The sequence below is a fragment of the Bufo gargarizans genome, unplaced genomic scaffold (genome assembly GCF_014858855.1).
Source record: "Bufo gargarizans isolate SCDJY-AF-19 unplaced genomic scaffold, ASM1485885v1 original_scaffold_1626_pilon, whole genome shotgun sequence".
Lineage (NCBI taxonomy): Eukaryota > Metazoa > Chordata > Amphibia > Anura > Bufonidae > Bufo > Bufo gargarizans.
Window position 1 is genome coordinate 275,460 of NW_025334444.1, and position 18,111 is coordinate 293,570.

General features: G+C 54.8%; 1 protein-coding gene across 1 annotated transcript in view; it reads left to right on the forward strand.

The window, feature by feature from the left end:
* Nucleotides 1-18,111, forward strand: part of ITFG1 (integrin alpha FG-GAP repeat containing 1) — an 84,880-nt gene that overhangs the window by 28,681 nt on the left and 38,088 nt on the right. The window contains exons 7-9 of the mRNA XM_044274289.1: nt 10,254-10,318; nt 13,101-13,185; nt 17,323-17,417. Coding sequence (XP_044130224.1) covers nt 10,254-10,318; nt 13,101-13,185; nt 17,323-17,417 — 245 coding nt within the window. The remainder of the gene's footprint in view (nt 1-10,253; nt 10,319-13,100; nt 13,186-17,322; nt 17,418-18,111) is intronic.

Genomic DNA, 18,111 nt, shown 5'->3' on the forward strand with positions numbered 1-18,111 from the left:
TGTCACTCTTAAAGGGCAACTCCACCCAAGTTCACATTGACATCCCTGCTGCAGGAATCATTTCTTTGCTACTTTTAATGAAATTTATTTAGAAACTTTTCTTTTTTTTTTTTTTCTCTCCATGTAATACCTTTTCCTCTGGCATCAGGATGGCACTTGACCCTGGGCACCTTGTCGCCTCCTGCTGGATAGTTACCTACTTTGCATGAGCAGGAAATATAAAGTAAGCTACACTCACCTTTTTTAGTGCCACCGATCCAGTCGCTGCCAATTACGGTCCCTGCCATCCAGCAGTGATGACATCTCGTCCCTCTTCACATGGTGTCAACCGTCGTAGACACCATGCACATGTGACCAGCGATCGGCTGCAACTCCCAGCATGCCCTAATAGCTGTAGGCTGTCAGGGATGCTGGGAGTTGTAGTTTTGCAACAGCTGAAGGGCCGCAGGTTGGGCATCACTGCTTTTAGAAGGAAGTCCAGCTGTTTTTCTGCAACAAGTATAGCAGCGCCATTCCTGCCGTAACAAAAAAAAGGAACCCTCTAGACCAGGCATGGCCAACCTGCGGCTCTCCAGTTGTTGTAAAACTACAACTCCCACCGTGCCCTGCTGTAGGCAGTCTGGGCATGCTGGGAGTTGTAGTTTTTGAACAGCTGGAGAGCCTCAGGTTAGCCATCTCTGCTCTAGACTCTTTTTAAGTCAATGTAGTCCATGAGGGATCTCCAATATCTGTATGCAAAGTAGCCATCATGGTTTTCCACTTATAATGGTCGTGAGAGGCGCATATCTACTCTTCCCATTTACATACATTTATCAGAAAAGGAAAGTACTTGGAGTTCAGCTTTGTTGAAGTGCATGTGTCTGAAGTGCAGTACCACAGATGACCTGTGGACGGGTGTGGCGCTGTTTTTGGAAGAAAGTAAACATTTTTCTAATTTTTTGCAGACACTTGAAATGATTCCTTTTGACTGTGCAAATGCATCAAATCAATAGGCTCCTAGGCACTTTCTTACACGGTCTTCTCCCCTCTCTCTACTGCCCTCTCTCACAATCTCACAGGTCTCTTCCCTTCCTCTCATGATTTCGCACATTCTCCTCCCTCCCTCTCTCACACAGTCCAGTCTTCGCTCTTGCTCTCGCACAGTCTCCTTCCTCCCTCCCTCCCTCCCTCTCTGGCGCACAGTCTCCTTCCTCCCTCCCTCTCTGGCGCACAGTCTCCTTCCTCCCTCCCTCCCTCCCTCTCTGGCGCACAGTCTCCTTCCTCCCTCCCTCCCTCTCTGGCGCACAGTCTCCTTCCTCCCTCCCTCCCTCCCTCCCTCTCTGGCGCACAGTCTCCTCCCTCCCTCCCTCCCTCCCTCTCTGGCGCACAGTCTCCTCCTCCCTCCCTCCCTCCCTCTCTGGCGCACAGTCTCCTCCCTCCCTCCCTCCCTCCCTCTCTGGCGCACAGTCTCCTTCCTCCCTCCCTCCCTCTCTGGCGCACAGTCTCCTTCCTCCCTCCCTCCCTCCCTCCCTCTCTGGCGCACAGTCTCCTTCCTCCCTCCCTCCCTCCCTCCCTCTCTGGCGCACAGTCTCCTTCCTCCCTCCCTCCCTCCCTCTCTGGCGCACAGTCTCCTTCCTCCCTCCCTCCCTCTCTGGCGCACAGTCTCCTTCCTCCCTCCCTCCCTCCCTCTCTGGCGCACAGTCTCCTTCCTTCCTCCCTCCCTCTCTGGCGCACAGTCTCCTCCTCCCTCCCTCCCTCCCTCCCTCCCTCTCTGGGGAGCACAGGCTCCTCCCTCCCATCCCTCCCTCCCTCTCTGGCGCAGCAGTCCCTCCTTCCTCCTCCCTCGCCTCTCTGGCGCAACAGTCTCCTTCCTCCTCCCTCCCTCCCTCTCTGCGTCGCCACAGGTCTCCTTCCTCCCTCCCTCCCTCCCTCTCTGCGCACAGTCTCCTGTCCTCCCTCCCTCCCTCCCTCTCTGGCGCACATCCTCCTTCCTCCCTCCCTCCCTCCCCCCCCCCCCCCCCCCCCTCCCTCTGGCGCCAGTTCCTTCCTCCCTCCTCCCTCCCTCTCTGGCGGCACAGTCTCCTTCCTCCCTCCCTCCCTCCCTCCCTCTCGGCGGGCACAGTCTCCTTTCTTCCTCCCTCCCTCTCTGGCGCACAGTCTCCTTCCTCCCTCCCTCCCTCCCCCCTCCTCGTGGCGCACAGTCTCCCTTCCTACCTCCCTCTCTGGCGCACAGTCCTCCTTCCTCCCTCCCTCCCTCTCTGGCGCACAGTCTCCTCCCTCCCTCTCTGGCGCACAGTCTCCTCCCTCCCTCTCTGGCGCACAGTCTCCTTCCTCCCTCCCTCCCTCTCTGGCGCACAGTCTCCTTCCTTCCTTCCTTCCTTCCTTCCTCCCCCCCCTCTCTGGCGCACAGTCTCCTTCCTCCCTCCCTCTCTGGCGCACAGTCTCCTTCCTTCCTTCCTTCCTTCCTTCCTTCCTGCCTCCCTCTCTGGCGCACAGTCCTCCTTCCTTCCTCCCTCCCTCCCTCTCTGGCGCACAGTCTCCTTCCTCCCTCCTCCCTCTCTGGCGCACAGTCTCCTTCCTCCCTCCCTCCCTCTCTGGCGCACAGTCTCCTTCCTCCCTCCCTCCCTCCCTCTCTGGCGCACAGTCTCCTTCCTCCCTCCCTCCCTCCCTCTCTGGCGCACAGTCTCCTTCCTCCCTCCCTCTCTGGCGCACAGTCTCCTTCCTTCCTCCCTCCCTCCCTCTCTGGCGCACAGTCTCCTTCCTTCCTTCCTCCCTCTCTGGCGCACAGTCTCCTTCCTTCCTTCCTTCCTCCCTCCCTCTCTGGCGCACAGTCTCCTTCCTTCCTTCCTCCCTCCCTCTCTGGCGCACAGTCTCCTTCCTTCCTTCCTTCCTTCCTTCCTTCCTTCCTCCCTCCCTCTCTGGCGCACAGTCTCCTTCCTCCCTCCCTCTCTGGCGCACAGTCTCCTTCCTCCCTCCCTCCCTCCCTCTCTGGCGCACAGTCTCCTTCCTCCCTCCCTCCCCTCTCTGGCGCACAGTCTCCTTCCTCCCTCCCTCCCTCCCTCTCTGGCGCACAGTCTCCTCCCTCCCTCCCTCCCTCCCTCTCTGGCGCACAGTCTCCTTCCTTCCTCCCTTCCTCCCTCCCTCCCTCTCTGGCGCACAGTCTCCTTCCTCCCTCCCTCCCTCCCTCTCTGGCGCACAGTCTCCTTCCTCCTCCCTCCCTCCCTCCCTCTCTGTCGCACAGTCCTCCTTCCTCCCTCCCTCTCTGGCGCACAGTCTCCTTCCTCCCTCCCTCTCTGGCGCACAGTCCTCCTTCCTCCCTCCCTCCCTCCCTCTCTGGCGCACAGTCTCCTTCCTCCCTCCCTCTCTGGCGCACAGTCCTCCTTCCTCCCTCCCTCTCTGGCGCACAGTCTCCTTCCTCCCTCCCCTCCCTCTCTGGCGCACAGTCTCCTTCCTCCCTCCCTCCCTCCCTCTCTGGCGCACAGTCTCCTTCCTTCCTTCCTTCCTTCCTTCCTGCCTCCCTCTCTGGCGCACAGTCTCCTTCCTTCCTCCCCTCCCTCTCTGGCGCACAGTCTCCTTCCTTCCTCCCCTCCCTCTCGGGCGCACAGTCTCCTTCCTCCCTCCCTCCCTCTCTGGCGCACAGTCTCCTTCCTCCCTCCCTCCCTCCCTCCCTCTCTGTCTCACTGTCTCCTTCCTTCCTCCCTCCCTCTCTGGCGCACAGTCTCCTTCCTTCCTTCCTCCCTCCCTCCCTCTCTGGCGCACAGTCTCCTTCCTTCCTCCTCCCTCCCTCCCTCCCTCCCTCCCTCTCTGGCGCACAGTCTCCTTCCTCCCTCCCTCCCTCCCTCTCTGGCGCACAGTCTCCTTCCTCCCTCCCTCCCTCCCTCTCTGGCGCACAGTCTCCTTCCTCCCTCCCTCCCTCTCTGGCGCACAGTCTCCTCCTCCCTCCCTCCCTCCCTCCCTCTCTGGCGCACAGTCTCCTTCCTCCCTCCCTCTCTGGCGCACAGTCTCCTTCCTTCCTCCCTCCCTCCCTCCCTCTCTGGCGCACAGTCTCCTTCCTCCCTCCCTCCCTCTCTGGCGCACAGTCTCCTTCCTTCCTCCCTCCCTCCCTCTCTGGCGCACAGTCTCCTTCCTTCCTTCCTCCCTCCCTCCCTCTCTGGCGCACAGTCTCCTTCCTTCCTTCCTTCCTCCCTCCCTCTCTGGCGCACAGTCTCCTTCCTCCCTCCCTCTCTGGCGCACAGTCTCCTTCCTCCCTCCCTCTCTGGCGCACAGTCTCCTTCCTCCCTCCTCCCCTTCCCTCCCTCCCTCCCTCCCTCTGGCGCACAGTCTCCTTCCTTCCTCCCTCCCTCCCTCTCTGGCGCACAGTCTCCTCCCTCCCTCCCTCCCTCTCTGGCGCACAGTCCTCCTTCCTCCCTCCCTCCCTCTCTGGCGCACAGTCTCCTTCCTCCCTCCCTCCCTCCCTCCCTCCCTCTCTGGCGCACAGTCTCCTTCCTCCCTCCCTCCCTCCCTCCCTCCCTCCCTCCCTCTCTGGCGCACAGTCTCCTTCCTCCCTCCCTCTCTCTGGCGCACAGTCTCCTTCCTTCCTTCCTCCCTCCCTCCCTCTCTGGGCGCACAGTCTCCTTCCTTCCTTCCTCCCTCTCTGGCGCACAGTCTCCTTCCTTCCGTCCTTCCTTCCTCCCTCCCTCTCTGGCGCACAGGTCTCCTTCCTTCCTTCCTTCCTCCCTCCCTCTCTGGCGCACAGTCTCCTGCCTCCCTCCCTCTCTGGCGCACAGTCCTCCTTCCTCCCTCCCTCCCTCCCTCTCTGGCGCACAGGTCTCCTTCCTCCCTCCCTCTCTGGCGCACAGTCTCCTTCCTCCCTCCCTCCCTCCCTCCCTCTCTGGCGCACAGTCTCCTTCCTCCCTCCCTCCCTCCCTCTCTTGGCGCACAGTCTCCTTCCTCCCTCCCTCCCTCCCTCCCTCCCTCTCTGGCGCACAGTCTCCTTCTCCCTCCCGCCCTCCCTCCCTCTCTGGCGCACAGTCTCCTTCCTCCCTCCCTCCCTCCCTCTCTGGCGCACAGTCTCCTTCCTCCCTCCCTCCCTCCCTCCCTCCTCTCTGGCGCACAGTCTCCTTCCTCCCTCCCTCTCTGGCGCACAGTCTCCTTCCTTCTCCCTCCCTCCCTCTCTGGCGCACAGTCTCCTTCCTTCCTTCCTCCCTCTCTGGGCGCACAGTCTCCTTCCTTCCTTCCTTCCTCCCTCCCTCTCTGGCGCACAGTCTCCTTCCTTCCTTCCTTCTCTTCCTCCCTCCCTCTCTGGCGCACAGTCTCCTTCCTCCCTCCCTCATCTGGCGCACAGTCCTCCTTCCTCCCTCCCTCCCTCCCTCTCTGGCGCACAGTCTCCTTCCTCCCTCCCTCCCTGCCCTCTCTGGCGCACAGTCCTCCTCCTCCCTCCCTCCCTCTCTGGCGCACAGTCTCCTTCCTCCCTCCCTCCCTCCCTCCCTCTCTGGCGCACAGTCTCCTCCCTCCCTCCCTCCCTCCCTCTCTGGCGCACAGTCTCCTTCCTCCCTCCCTCCCTCCCTCTCTGGCGCACAAGTCTCCTTCCTCCCTCTCTGCGCACAGTCTCCTTCCTCCCTCCCTCCCTCCCTCTCTGGCGCACAGTCTCCTTCCTCCCTCTCTGGCGCACAGTCTCCTTCCTCCCTCCCTCCCTCTCTGGCGCACAGTCTCCTTCCTCCCTCCCTCCCTCTCTGGCGCACAGTCTCCTTCCTTCCTCCTCCCTCCCTCCTCTACTGGCGCACATTCCTCCTTCCTCCCTCCCTCCCTCCCTCTCTGGCGCACAGTCTCCTTCCTCCTCCCTCCCTCCCTCTCTGGGCGCACAGTCTCCTTCCTCCCTCCCTCCCCTCTCTGGCGCACAGTCTCCTTCCTTCCTCCCTCCCTCTCTGGCAGCACAGTCTCCTTCCTCCCTCCCTCCCTCTCTGGCACACAGTCTCCTTCCTCCCTCCCTCCCTCTCTGGCAGCACAGTCTCCTTCCTCTCCCTCCTCCCTCTCTGGCGCACAGTCTCCTTCCTCCCTCCCTCCCTCCCTCTCTGGCGCACAGGCTCCTTCCTTCCTTCCTCCCTCCCTCCCTCCCTCTCTGGCGCACAGTCTCCTTCCTTCCTTCCTCCCTCCCTCCCTCCCTCCCTCCCTCCCTCCCTCTCTGGCGCACAGTTCCTCCGTCCTTCCGTCCTCCCTCCCTCCCTCCCTCCCTCCTCTCGGCGCACAGTCTCCTTCCTTCCTTCCTCCCTCCCTCCCTCCCTCCCTCCCTCCCTCTCTGGCGCACAGTCTCCTTCCTTCCTTCCTCCCTCCCTCCCTCCCCTCCCTCTCTGGCGCACAGTCTCCTTCCTTCCTTCCTCCCTCCCTCCCTCCCTCCTCTCTGGCGCACAGTCTCTCCTTCCTTCCTCCCTCCTCCCTCCCTCTCTGGCGCACAGTCTCCTTCCTTCCTCCCTCCCTCCCTCTCTGGCGCACAGTCTCCTTCCTTCCTCCCTCCCTCCCTCTCTGGCGCACAGTCCTCCTTCCTTCCTCCCTCCCTCCCTCTCTGGCGCACAGTCTCCTTCCTTCCTCCCTCCCTCCCTCTCTGGCGCAGCAGGTGTCTCCTTCCTTCCTCCTCCCTCCCTCTCTGGCGCACAGTCTCCTCCATCCCTCCCTCTCTGGCGCACAGTCTCCTCCCTCCCTGGTGCACAGTCTCCTCCCTCCCTCCCTCCCTGTGCACAGTCTCCTCCCTCCCTCCCTCCCTCCCTCCCTCCCTCCTGGTGCACAGTCTCCTCCCTCCCTCCCTCCCTCCCTCCCTGGTGCACAGTCTCCTCCCTCCCTCCCTCCCTGGTGCACAGTCTCCTCCCTCCCTCCCTGGTGCACAGTCTCCTCCCTCCCTCCCTCCCTGGTGCACAGTCTCCTCCCTCCCTCCCTCCCTGGTGCACAGTCTCCTCCCTCCCTCCCTCCCTGGTGCACAGTCTCCTCCCTCCCTCCCTCCCTGGTGCACAGTCTCCTCCCTCCCTCCCTCCCTGGCGCACACAGTCTCTTCCCTCCCTCCCTCTCTGGCGCACACAGTCTCTTCCCTCCCTCCCTCTCTGGCGCACACAGTCTCTTCCCTCCCTCCCTCTCTGGCGCACACAGTCTCCTCCCTCCCTCCCTCTCTGGCGCACACAGTCTCCTCCCTCCCTCCCTCTCTGGCGCACACAGTCTCCTCCCTCCCTCTCTGGCGCACACAGTCTCCTCCCTCCCTCCCTCTCTGGCGCACACAGTCTCCTCCCTCCCTCCCTCTCTGGCGCACACAGTCTCCTCCCTCCCTCCCTCTCTGGCGCACACAGTCTCCTCCCTCCCTCCCTCTCTGGCGCACACAGTCTCCTCCCTCCCTCCCTCTCTGGCGCACACAGTCTCCTCCCTCCCTCCCTCTCTGGCGCACACAGTCTCCTCCCTCCCTTGCTCCCTCCCTCTCTGGCGCACAGTCTCCTCCCTCTCACAGTTTTGGATGTGACTAGAGTGTAAACCATTAAGACAAAGGGTAAGTGATGCAATGGATTTACACAAGGTTACTTCACACTTTGCGTTGATTGATGCTGATGGAATTAGCGCCTCGGCATGGTGGCTGCCGCTGCAAATTTTTGTTGTCATTTTGTTAAGTGCCGAAAGGCAGCTGGGAGGCCGATCGGCTTGGCTGTAACGTGGCGGCGGCTCCGTCATCAGGCAGTGGTTTGCCAGCTGGTGCAGCAGATTTAAGTGAGCAGATCAGAACTTTTCCATATTTGATGTCTCTTCCATTCAGTGCGATAACAAAATAAAATCACTGCCGCTCGGTTTGTGCGCGGCGCCAGCTGTCTGCTCGTTAGCATTTACGTAGCTTAGAGGGGGCCGCAAACGCGCCTATTATTCTTCTCAAATTAGCGTGCGATGTGGAGTCCGAATAATTGACGACACATGTCTCCATTCATTTCCAATATTCCTCCCTTAAAGACGCCAGCTCTGTCACTGGGAAAGCTGGGTGACTACCGGTAGGACCACCCTGTTGATTTGTCATACAGCTTTTCTGGGCTCCTGAAGGACAGATTAGCCTAGTTGTGCGCAGACATCTCCTCTGCCCTCTTATCAGACGGTGGAAAGCTGGGTGACTAGGAGAGCCGTAATGGCAGCCATATTGGTATAGATCCCACTGACCAGAAGGCAGCAACCAACCCTTTACTGCAGGCTTGGGCTTACACTCCCCAGCTTTCCCAAACCTCTAGGTAGCTATTGTTTGAATCTGTACGGAAGGCATCATGCTCCCCCAAACTAGCCATTCTGAGGTTTCAGAAAGCTAGGTATTAAAGGGTTAATTCATGAATGTTTTACACAATATTTGCATTCCCCATAAAATACAAATTCTGGGGGATCTTTTCTTAGAATTCTGCGTTACACCTTCCCTCTGTTATTCCTTCTGTAAATCTGTGGGCGTTACCATTCTTGTTAATGGGACTGCAATCGGACACATCCTGCTGGGCATTGGTAATGTCGTTTGTAACATTATAAATACATTTCCAGGAGGAGTAACAGAGGAATGGCACATGACAAGAAGAGATTCCTTGGAGTTCTTATTTCATGGAAAATCTGAGTATTTACTTTAACCGGACATGTCGGGGGCATCACCCTCTTTCAGTATCCCTGCATAGGAGTGTGGGAAAGCTGGGTGACAGCCTTTGTGGCATCCGCATTGGTTGTCACCCAGCTTTTCCAGAATCAGATATAAGTAATAAACCGGCAGAATAGAGGAGGATGGCTTCAGACTGGTAACTGGCTGTGGTTGGGGGTTCTCTATACGGACGAGCGACGCTGATTGACTCACTCTGTGGCGTGTCCGGGTTTAGCAGCTGGATGAGGGGTTGCGTATGTAGCGTCTCCGCAAAGCAGCCGCCATCCTTCTGACTTCTCCCTGTAGGAGGCTCTGAGCAGCAATTTAAACACATGCATCCCTTCATTGGGGCGTTCACTGCTGCAGCTGTCACTCCAGAGCTGAAATCCCACAGAATCATCTTTATCAAATTGGAATCACCAGGGCAATAACCTTGCAAACAATCCTCCTGCAGGGGGCGTTTGCCCGGGCGCTGCTGCTGCCCATGTATGCAAGGATTGGGCTTCAGTGGTATCGTTCCCCTCCCCCGGTGAGATTCACAGCCATGTTACTAATTATCAAGGGTGGAGTTGCTCTTTAAGTAGAGCAAATATAAGAAAGAGATTGATACGTAGAAAGATGATACAGTGTATCAGGATGTATCCTGGGATGACCTCTCCCCCCTTATATTATATATGATAATTTGCGCTTTGATGGGAGTTTTCCGCCTCGTCGGCTGCGCTCCACGCCGGATTCTCATTAATCTTCCGCTTTCTGACGCCTTCAAACACCATTTCCTTAATCCTGATCTTCACTTCCTCTTATTAAACATTGCTCAGGATTAAGGCGACATTAAAATTCACGCCGCGGCGAGTCCCATTCCTGTTACATATGGAGGTTTCCGTTCTGACGAGTGCAGAGTGCCCCCAGTAGTGAGCGGGCTCCTTCCTCTAGTTCATTTAATTCCTGTTTTAATTGCCAACATAACAATGTAGTGAAGCTGGGTTTGTCACTCGGCACATCTTGTGTTTTCACGGACGTTTTTTTCGACTTCAGGTGGGGGGCCCCAATAATACCAAACATGATCCGTCCATTGATTGGGGGGGTGATATGAGGAGCCATAGCGCTCCCCTGTCTGCTTGGCTCCTACTATTACAGCTCTGAGGGGTTGTCATCCAGCTTTCCCAAGCGCCTGAATGGCAGAACTGCCGGTGATCAGATCTTGCTGTGCCCCTGGTATGAAGCTTCTCGTCTGTGTGGCGAGGAGCGGGTCCAGGCGCCGTGACTCTGCCAGGGAGCTTCTGCCTGACATTTCCAAATGTCAGCTGGTAACGCGGAGTTAACTCTTCCTGTAGATTTGATAAAATGTTCCCATTGATGTATTGAGTTCTGTGCCAAAGAGCGGCTGACCCCTGTCCTCCGAAGCACCCCACCCCTCCTTCACAGCCCCGGCCCTGCTGTACAGTGCAGCTCATCTCCCTGTAAAGTATACAGCCGGATATTGAGTGCCCTTCTGAGAGCAAAATTTCAGTACCTGTCACTGGCATCGGGTGCAGTGATGATCACTGTATAAATATCCTGACTACCCTAATCCATGAGCAGAATTCCAGGACTGCAGTAAGGACTGACACACAGGCAGATCAAATAGAATGCAAAACTGATCAGATAATTTGTCTTTTCTTTATTCTTCCAGATCTGTTCCTTACAACTTTGGCAGACGACAAAAAAAGTGCTCAGTTCGAGACCTGGGAGAATCAGGTAAGAAAAGGATAGTGATGTGTACCTCAGCTGCTGCAGAACCTCATAGTACACACCCCTACTGCTGCAGAACCTCATAGTACATACCTGAGCTGCTGCAGAACCTCATAGTACATACCTGAGCTGCTGCAGAACCTCATAGTACACGCCTCTACTGCTGCAGAACCTCATAGTACACGCCTGAGCTGCTGCAGAACCTCATAGTACACGCCTGAGCTGCTGCAGAACCTCATAGTACACGCCTGAGCTGCTGCAGAACCTCATAGTACACGCCTGAGCTGCTGCAGAACCTCATAGTACACGCCTGAGCTGCTGCAGAACCTCATAGTACACGCCTGAGCTGCTGCAGAACCTCATAGTACACGCCTCAGCTGCTGCAGAACCTCATAGTACACGCCTCAGCTGCTGCAGAACCTCATAGTACACGCCTCAGCTGCTGCAGAACCTCATAGTACACGCCTCAGCTGCTGCAGAACCTCATAGTACACGCCTCAGCTGCTGCAGAACCTCATAGTACACGCCTCAGCTGCTGCAGAACCTCATAGTACACGCCTCAGCTGCTGCAGAACCTCATAGTACACGCCTCAGCTGCTGCAGAACCTCATAGTACACGCCTCAGCTGCTGCAGAACCTCATAGTACACGCCTCAGCTGCTGCAGAACCTCATAGTACACGCCTCAGCTGCTGCAGAACCTCATAGTACACGCCTCAGCTGCTGCAGAACCTCATAGTACACGCCTCAGCTGCTGCAGAACCTCATAGTACACGCCTCAGCTGCTGCAGAACCTCATAGTACACGCCTCAGCTGCTGCAGAACATAATTTATCACCGTTTTCATTTCTCATAAAACATTTTACCGTGACATTTTATTTCACCATTGCTACAATATAATAATCTACTGAGGGCGACGCAGAGAATTTTCCGTTCCGATGTTCCACTTCTTGTGACTTCTCCGTGTTATTAAATTTGGGGGGGGGGGGGGGGGGTTTCGACCACTTTCACTTTTCTTGGGATTTAGACGAGAATTCGTAAATCGTCGCCATCCTTTCCGCCCGCGCAGATTTCTGCAACTGACAATGACGGCAATCCGTCTGCCCTAATGTTCCTGTTAACAGGGGCCCCGCTGCGGCATCAGCTGTTCAGGGAGCTCCGCTGCTGCCTCTGCCAGCGTCGGGCCTGTGAGCAGGCAGCGCTTCCTCAGGACCACATGGATTTTTTTTCTTAAAGCTGCGGTGCCATTTTATTTTATTCTTTTAGATCCACGTATCTTCCCCACAAATCATCGCCCCGGAGTCCTCTTCCCCACGTCCCCGGAGAATTCTCCTGATTGCAAGAGCATTAATCAGGCCGAGGTAGAAGGAAACATATTGAGATGTGTAAGACTGGAGTGAGCCTGATTACATAACGCCTTAATCTTACCCAAAGAGCACGGCTGACAACCTGGAAAGGGGTCTAGAGCGTGACGGGTGCAGGTGTCAGTGCCTAGGATACACTGTATACACCCTGCTGCCCGGAGCAGGTTATAATGACAGTGCACACTAGAGGGCGCTAGAGGGGAGTGACAGGAGATGCCCTCTGCTTTATCGGGCCCTATAACGGCATGAGATGTCTAATGGTGATATCTGCTGTGTGTGTATGCGTCATATTAGAAATTCTCAGCTGCTGCAGAACATCATAGTACACACCTCAGCTGCTACAGAACCTCATAATACACTCCTCAGCTGCTGCGGAACATAATACACATCTCAACTACTGGAGGATATCATAATGCACTCCTCAGCTGCTGCAGAACCTCCTAATGCGTACCACGGCTGCTGCAGAACCTCCTAATGCGTACCACGGCTGCTGCAGAACCTCCTAATGCGTACCACGGCTGCTGCAGAACCTCCTAATGCGTACCACGGCTGCTGCAGAACCTCCTAATGCGTACCACGGCTGCTGCAGAACCTCCTAATGCGTACCACGGCTGCTGCAGAACCTCCTAATGCGTACCACGGCTGCTGCAGAACCTCCTAATGCGTACCACGGCTGCTGCAGAACCTCCTAATGCGTACCACGGCTGCTGCAGAACCTCCTAATGCGTACCACGGCTGCTGCAGAACCTCCTAATGCGTACCACGGCTGCTGCAGAACCTCCTAATGCGTACCACGGCTGCTGCAGAACCTCCTAATGCGTACCACGGCTGCTGCAGAACCTCCTAATGCGTACCACGGCTGCTGCAGAACCTCCTAATGCGTACCACGGCTGCTGCAGAACCTCCTAATGCGTACCACGGCTGCTGCAGAACCTCCTAATGCGTACCACGGCTGCTGCAGAACCTCCTAATGCGTACCACGGCTGCTGCAGAACCTCCTAATGCGTACCACGGCTGCTGCAGAACCTCCTAATGCGTACCACGGCTGCTGCAGAACCTCCTAATGCGTACCACGGCTGCTGCAGAACCTCCTAATGCGTACCACGGCTGCTGCAGAACCTCCTAATGCGTACCACGGCTGCTGCAGAACCTCCTAATGCGTACCACGGCTGCTGCAGAACCTCCTAATGCGTACCACGGCTGCTGCAGAACCTCCTAATGCACACTTCGGCTGCTGCAGAACCTCCCTTATACGCACACCTCGGCTGCTGCAGAACCTCATAATACACACCTCGGCTGCTGCAGAACCTCATAATACACACCTCGGCTACTATTCAGACAAGGTTTCTGGTCATTGAGGGATCGGGGTCTGTGATTTAGTTCCTCATCTTCTGATCCTTTCATTTCTTCTGTTGTCTTTCCCTAAGGCTGGAAATTTCTCCAGAGCTACATCCACCGTCTCGAAGCCAAAGGACGCTAAGATCGTCGGACAGTCCGTTTTTGCTGATTTTGGTGAGTCATGGTTGTTCTGAGAGTGTTTGTTTTGGAGACTGTATTATTTCATGTTTATTTTAAAAATGAAGGACAAAGAGCTGTGGGGGGAGGTAGTCACTGCATTGTGTGATCGTCTGATCTTAAAGGGACAGTCCCTCACATGTCATTACGTGAACTATGTAAGTGACCTCCACACCAATCCCAAGAACTAGCACTCGCCATAGAAATGATTCCTGCCATATTCCTTGTATATAAAGCAGCCTCTTAAAGGGATGACTTAAATAAAGCTCCTGCGCGGTGCCTACCACTGCAGACCTGAGCCGCAGTAAAGGGAACCTCTCAGTGCTTCCTTTGTGACTGACCCCCACCGCTTGCTTTTCCTGCAGCTTTCCTTACACGGGATATTAGTAGCTGCAGTATATAAAATAAGTTTAATCGCCGCATGCGCTGTATGTAAATGACCTTGCAGGAGTCACAGAGAAGCAGCAGTAGAAGAGTCACTCTGATTGGGCCCTAAACGCGTCCATCTTAGATTGAATGACGACACAGGGTGTACCTCAGGATCAGTACAGGATACATAATGTATGTACACAGTGACTACACCAGCAGAATAGTGAGTGCAGCTCTGGAGTATAATACAGGATGTAACTCAGGATCAGTACAGGATAAGTAATGTATGTACACAGTGACTGCACCAACAGAATAGTGAGTGCAGCTCTGGAGTATAATACAGGATGTAACTCAGGATCAGTACAGGATACATAATGTATGTACACAGTGACTGCACCAGCAGAATAGTGAGTGCAGCTCTGGAGTATAATACAGGAGGTAACTCAGGGTCAGTACAGGATAAGTAATGTATGTACACAGTGACTGCACCAGCAGAATAGTGAGTGCAGCTCTGGAGTATAATACAGGAGGTAACTCAGGATCAGTACAGGATAAGTAATGTATGTACACAGTGACTCCACCAGCAGAATAGTGAGTGCAGCTCTGGAGTATAATACTGTATGTACACGGTGGCACAGTCTGTACTTGTTTATACTGCTATATGCTGTAGATTGGGGATCGTGCCCTGTATCATTACGCCCTCTGCCGCCTCCTCTGTAACCGCTGGGTTTTCTTCTTTCTATCTTGATGCCCTTCAGTTGTTATGGAGCCAGTGACTTATAACTTATAGTCCCTGAGCGGACGGCGACTTTCTCATATTTTAATCTGAACCTTGACAAGTGTGAGCGGAGCACAGCGGAGGTCGCCCCGGCTGATAGATGGCGGCTGTTATTAAGCACACCCTGCACTTTATAGCTGCAGATGATAAACTCCTTCTCCATCCGTCTGCTGGAATGAGGAAAACAAAAAATCTATGTCTGCCATATCGGCGCCGTCATCGGATTTCACTGCTTCTCGTCACACTCAGGCACATTCAGAAAGTCACTGTAAAGTGCAATGAGTGGCGGTGGCCCCGGCAGGGCCGGTGTTCAGCCGCCGTGTTTCCTCCTCTGCTGTCCGCACTCACTGGCTGCAGTGGTTCCCATGTATATTGGGGGGTCTGTAGAGAAAAGGTGGGGGGCAGAGCTGCACTGTACCAGAGGGTGATAGCCTTCTTCTCTACTCCATTGTCTGAGTTTGTTTAGTTATTTCTCTTTGTTCTGTAGTTTATATTCTATCCAGGGCATGCTAGGGGTTGTAGTCCCACAGGAGCGGGCGCCCCGCAGACCATGGATTTTTGTCCATTCTCGGTCTTTATCCCATCATACCATTTATAATGACACTGCCCTTGTTACATGTCTTCTGTAACATCATCACGGGGGGTGGACGGGTCACTGCCCACAGCTGATCTGCATGCTACCCTCCTGAAATACTCTGTGCTGCTAGGTAAGCCTGCTTCTCTCTGTGTAACTCTGTCCATAGTTTCTCCTGTCACATATTGCCCTGTCCTCGCTAACATCAACTCATGAGCGCATGCACCACTAGCCCCTCACAAGATCGGCAAGCTTTTCTCCTGAAATACTCTGTGCTGCCGAGGACACTGCTGCTTACACTATGTGTTTCTCAGTCTGCGACCTCCCACTTGTCTTCATGCCGTGTCTCATATCGTCACACGAGAGGACAGGGCACTTCCCCCAGCTGATACGCACATTCCTCTCCTGAAATACTCTGTGCTGCTGAGGACACTGCTGCTTACACCATGTATTTCTCAGTCTGCGACCTCCCACTTGTCTTCATGTTGTTTCTCATATCGTCACACGAGAGGACAGGGCAGTGCCCCCACCTGAGCCACACATTACTGTCCTGAAATACTCTGTGCTGCTGGAGAATCCTTCTCTTTCCATTATGTTGCTCAGTCTGCGACCTTGAACTTGCCTCCATTGCCCCTGTCACTTGCAGCCCTGTCCTCATATCATCACAAGGGTGGACCAGTCACTGCCCCCCCCCCCCCCCCCTCAGCACAGCACATACTTCTCCTGAAATACTTTGTGCTGCGGGAAACTCTTTTCTTGCCACTAATTAGCCCTCTGTGACCTCCCGCTTGTCTCCCTTCACATCTTCACCCGCAGCCCAGCCTTCAAGACGTGGCTTCTGCACATCTCCCAAAATACTCTGTGCTGCTGTGAACTCTAACGTTGGATCTGGCTCAGTACTTGACCCCTCTCTTGTCACATGCCTGCCTTTAGTACACGCCACTATCTCCCACACAGCTCCTGAAACGCTCTGTGCTGCTGTGATCCGTCCAGTTGGATCCAGCTGTACATTTTTGGTACCTGGGGAACATTGGTACCATCACGTTTCTGTGTGTAACATTGCCGGATGGTCCCTCGTCTCCTCCTCGCTGTACCCCCCGCCCCTCAGATGTTTGTTTGGCAGCGACTTTGATGAAAAGCTCTTTTCCCTGGAAGTGCGTTTTCTGCCACATATTGATGCATTACCGGCACCAGAGAACCACGGGGTGGAGTCGGGGGAGCCGTGCCACTTTCATCCTCCCTGGACCCGGTGACATGAAATTGCCGTAAATAGCTGCGCCTGTGATTAAAGGAGACGTTCGGGCCTCTAGATACCGAGCTTATTTCCAGCACTTAGCCGCCTGAGCCGTTAACTCTTACTCGTCACGCCACGCCGTTTCTATGGCAACAGCGTCATTTAAAAGACGATTATTTCCATGAAGAGACTCGGGCTGTGTTCAGATTGAAGCTTTTAAAGGGGATATGTCACCATTGCTTCCCTCAGTGGGTACAACTCCTCTGAACATTGAAGGGTTACCCCCATAGAGGGGTTCGAAGCCTCAAAATCATATTAGCCAGTCACACGTAGCCTTTCTCCGTGGCCCCTGCTGTGCAAGATTAGGGGCCACAGAACTTGGTAAATGCATGTCATTCCCTGCGCTCTGGTTTGGGTATCGCTGTAGGTGCCCCTCTTTATGCCATCTGCACGGCGGGGATTTTTTTTTACAGGTCTGAAGCAATCATTGATGATTTTTTGCTGTTTTCAGGATCTCTGCTTGCTGTCAGTGAACGTGATCATGATGAATGGTGGACGTTGGGTGTTGCCAGGAGTTTGCACAGGGTGGTGGAGAGGGTTTCTCTGACATGGGTGCTTCATCAGTTCAGTCTCCTGGCGTGTTGGCGCAGCATTGTAGAGGCTTATTGCTGAAAAGCTCTGTGCTGCTTGAAACTCTGTGCATTCCATTATTGACATTGTAGAGCCTGGAAGCGTTTAATGGTTCTGTGATGTGGCGTCTCTTCCATCCGGCGTCCCGTCACTTATGTCCCTCTGTTCATCCTCTCTATTCATTGATTTCCTTTCACCTCTCTATTCACTGCTCCTTTCAGAGACGATGAAGTGGACACCATTATGTACCATTATGTGTGGGGCTGTCAGGGTGGGCGCCCAAGAGATGAGGTGTCTCCAGGCTTCATAGAGGGGGAGGAAGCGTCTTGGGAAGGTCTCGGATAGAGAGGAAGGTTATTATAAGGTGGGGAATACAAGGTGCCTGATGGCATAGTATGAGAGACAGTGTCACCAAACATCATGCCTTCAAGGGATCGTCCTCAGGGGCCATAACTAAGGGAGAAGACTCCTGCATAGTCTTACTGCATGTAGAGGAGATGTCCGCTGTGCTCCTAGTATTAATGGGCAGTGCTCCTCTGTGTCTTGTAGATGGAGACGGTCTCCAGGACCATTTGCTGCCGGTCTGTGAAGATGACAAATGCATGGAAAGTGTCATATATCTCATGAAATACGGAACCACACAGGTGAGAACGCGGAGCAAGCATTACCTGCTGCATATATAAATGTACCGTATACAGGTGAGAACCTGCAGCAGATATAAATGTACCGTATACAGGTGAGAACATGGCGCTCATTACCTGCTGCAGATATAAATGTACCGTATACAGGTGAGAACACTGCGCTCATTACCTGCTGCAGATATAAATGTACCGTATACAGGTGAGAACACGGCGCTCTTTACCTGCTGCAGATATAAATGTACTGTATACAGGTGAGAACACAGCGCTCATTACCTGCAGCAGATATAAATGTACTGTATACAGGTGAGAACACGGCGCTCATTACCTGCTGCAGATATAAATGTACTGTATACAGGTGAGAACACAGCGCTCATTACCTGCTGCAGATATAAATGTACCGTATACAGGTGAGAACACAGCGCTCATTACCTGCTGCAGATATAAATGTACTGTATACAGGTGAGAACACAGCGCTCATTACCTGCAGCAGATATAAATGTACTGTATACAGGTGAGAACACGGCGCTCATTACCTGCTGCAGATATAAATGTACTGTATACAGGTGAGAACACAGCGCTCATTACCTGCTGCAGATATAAATGTACCGTATACAGGTGAGAACACAGCGCTCATTACCAGCTGCAGATATAAATGTACTGTATACAGGTGAGAATACGGCGCTCATTACCTGCTGCA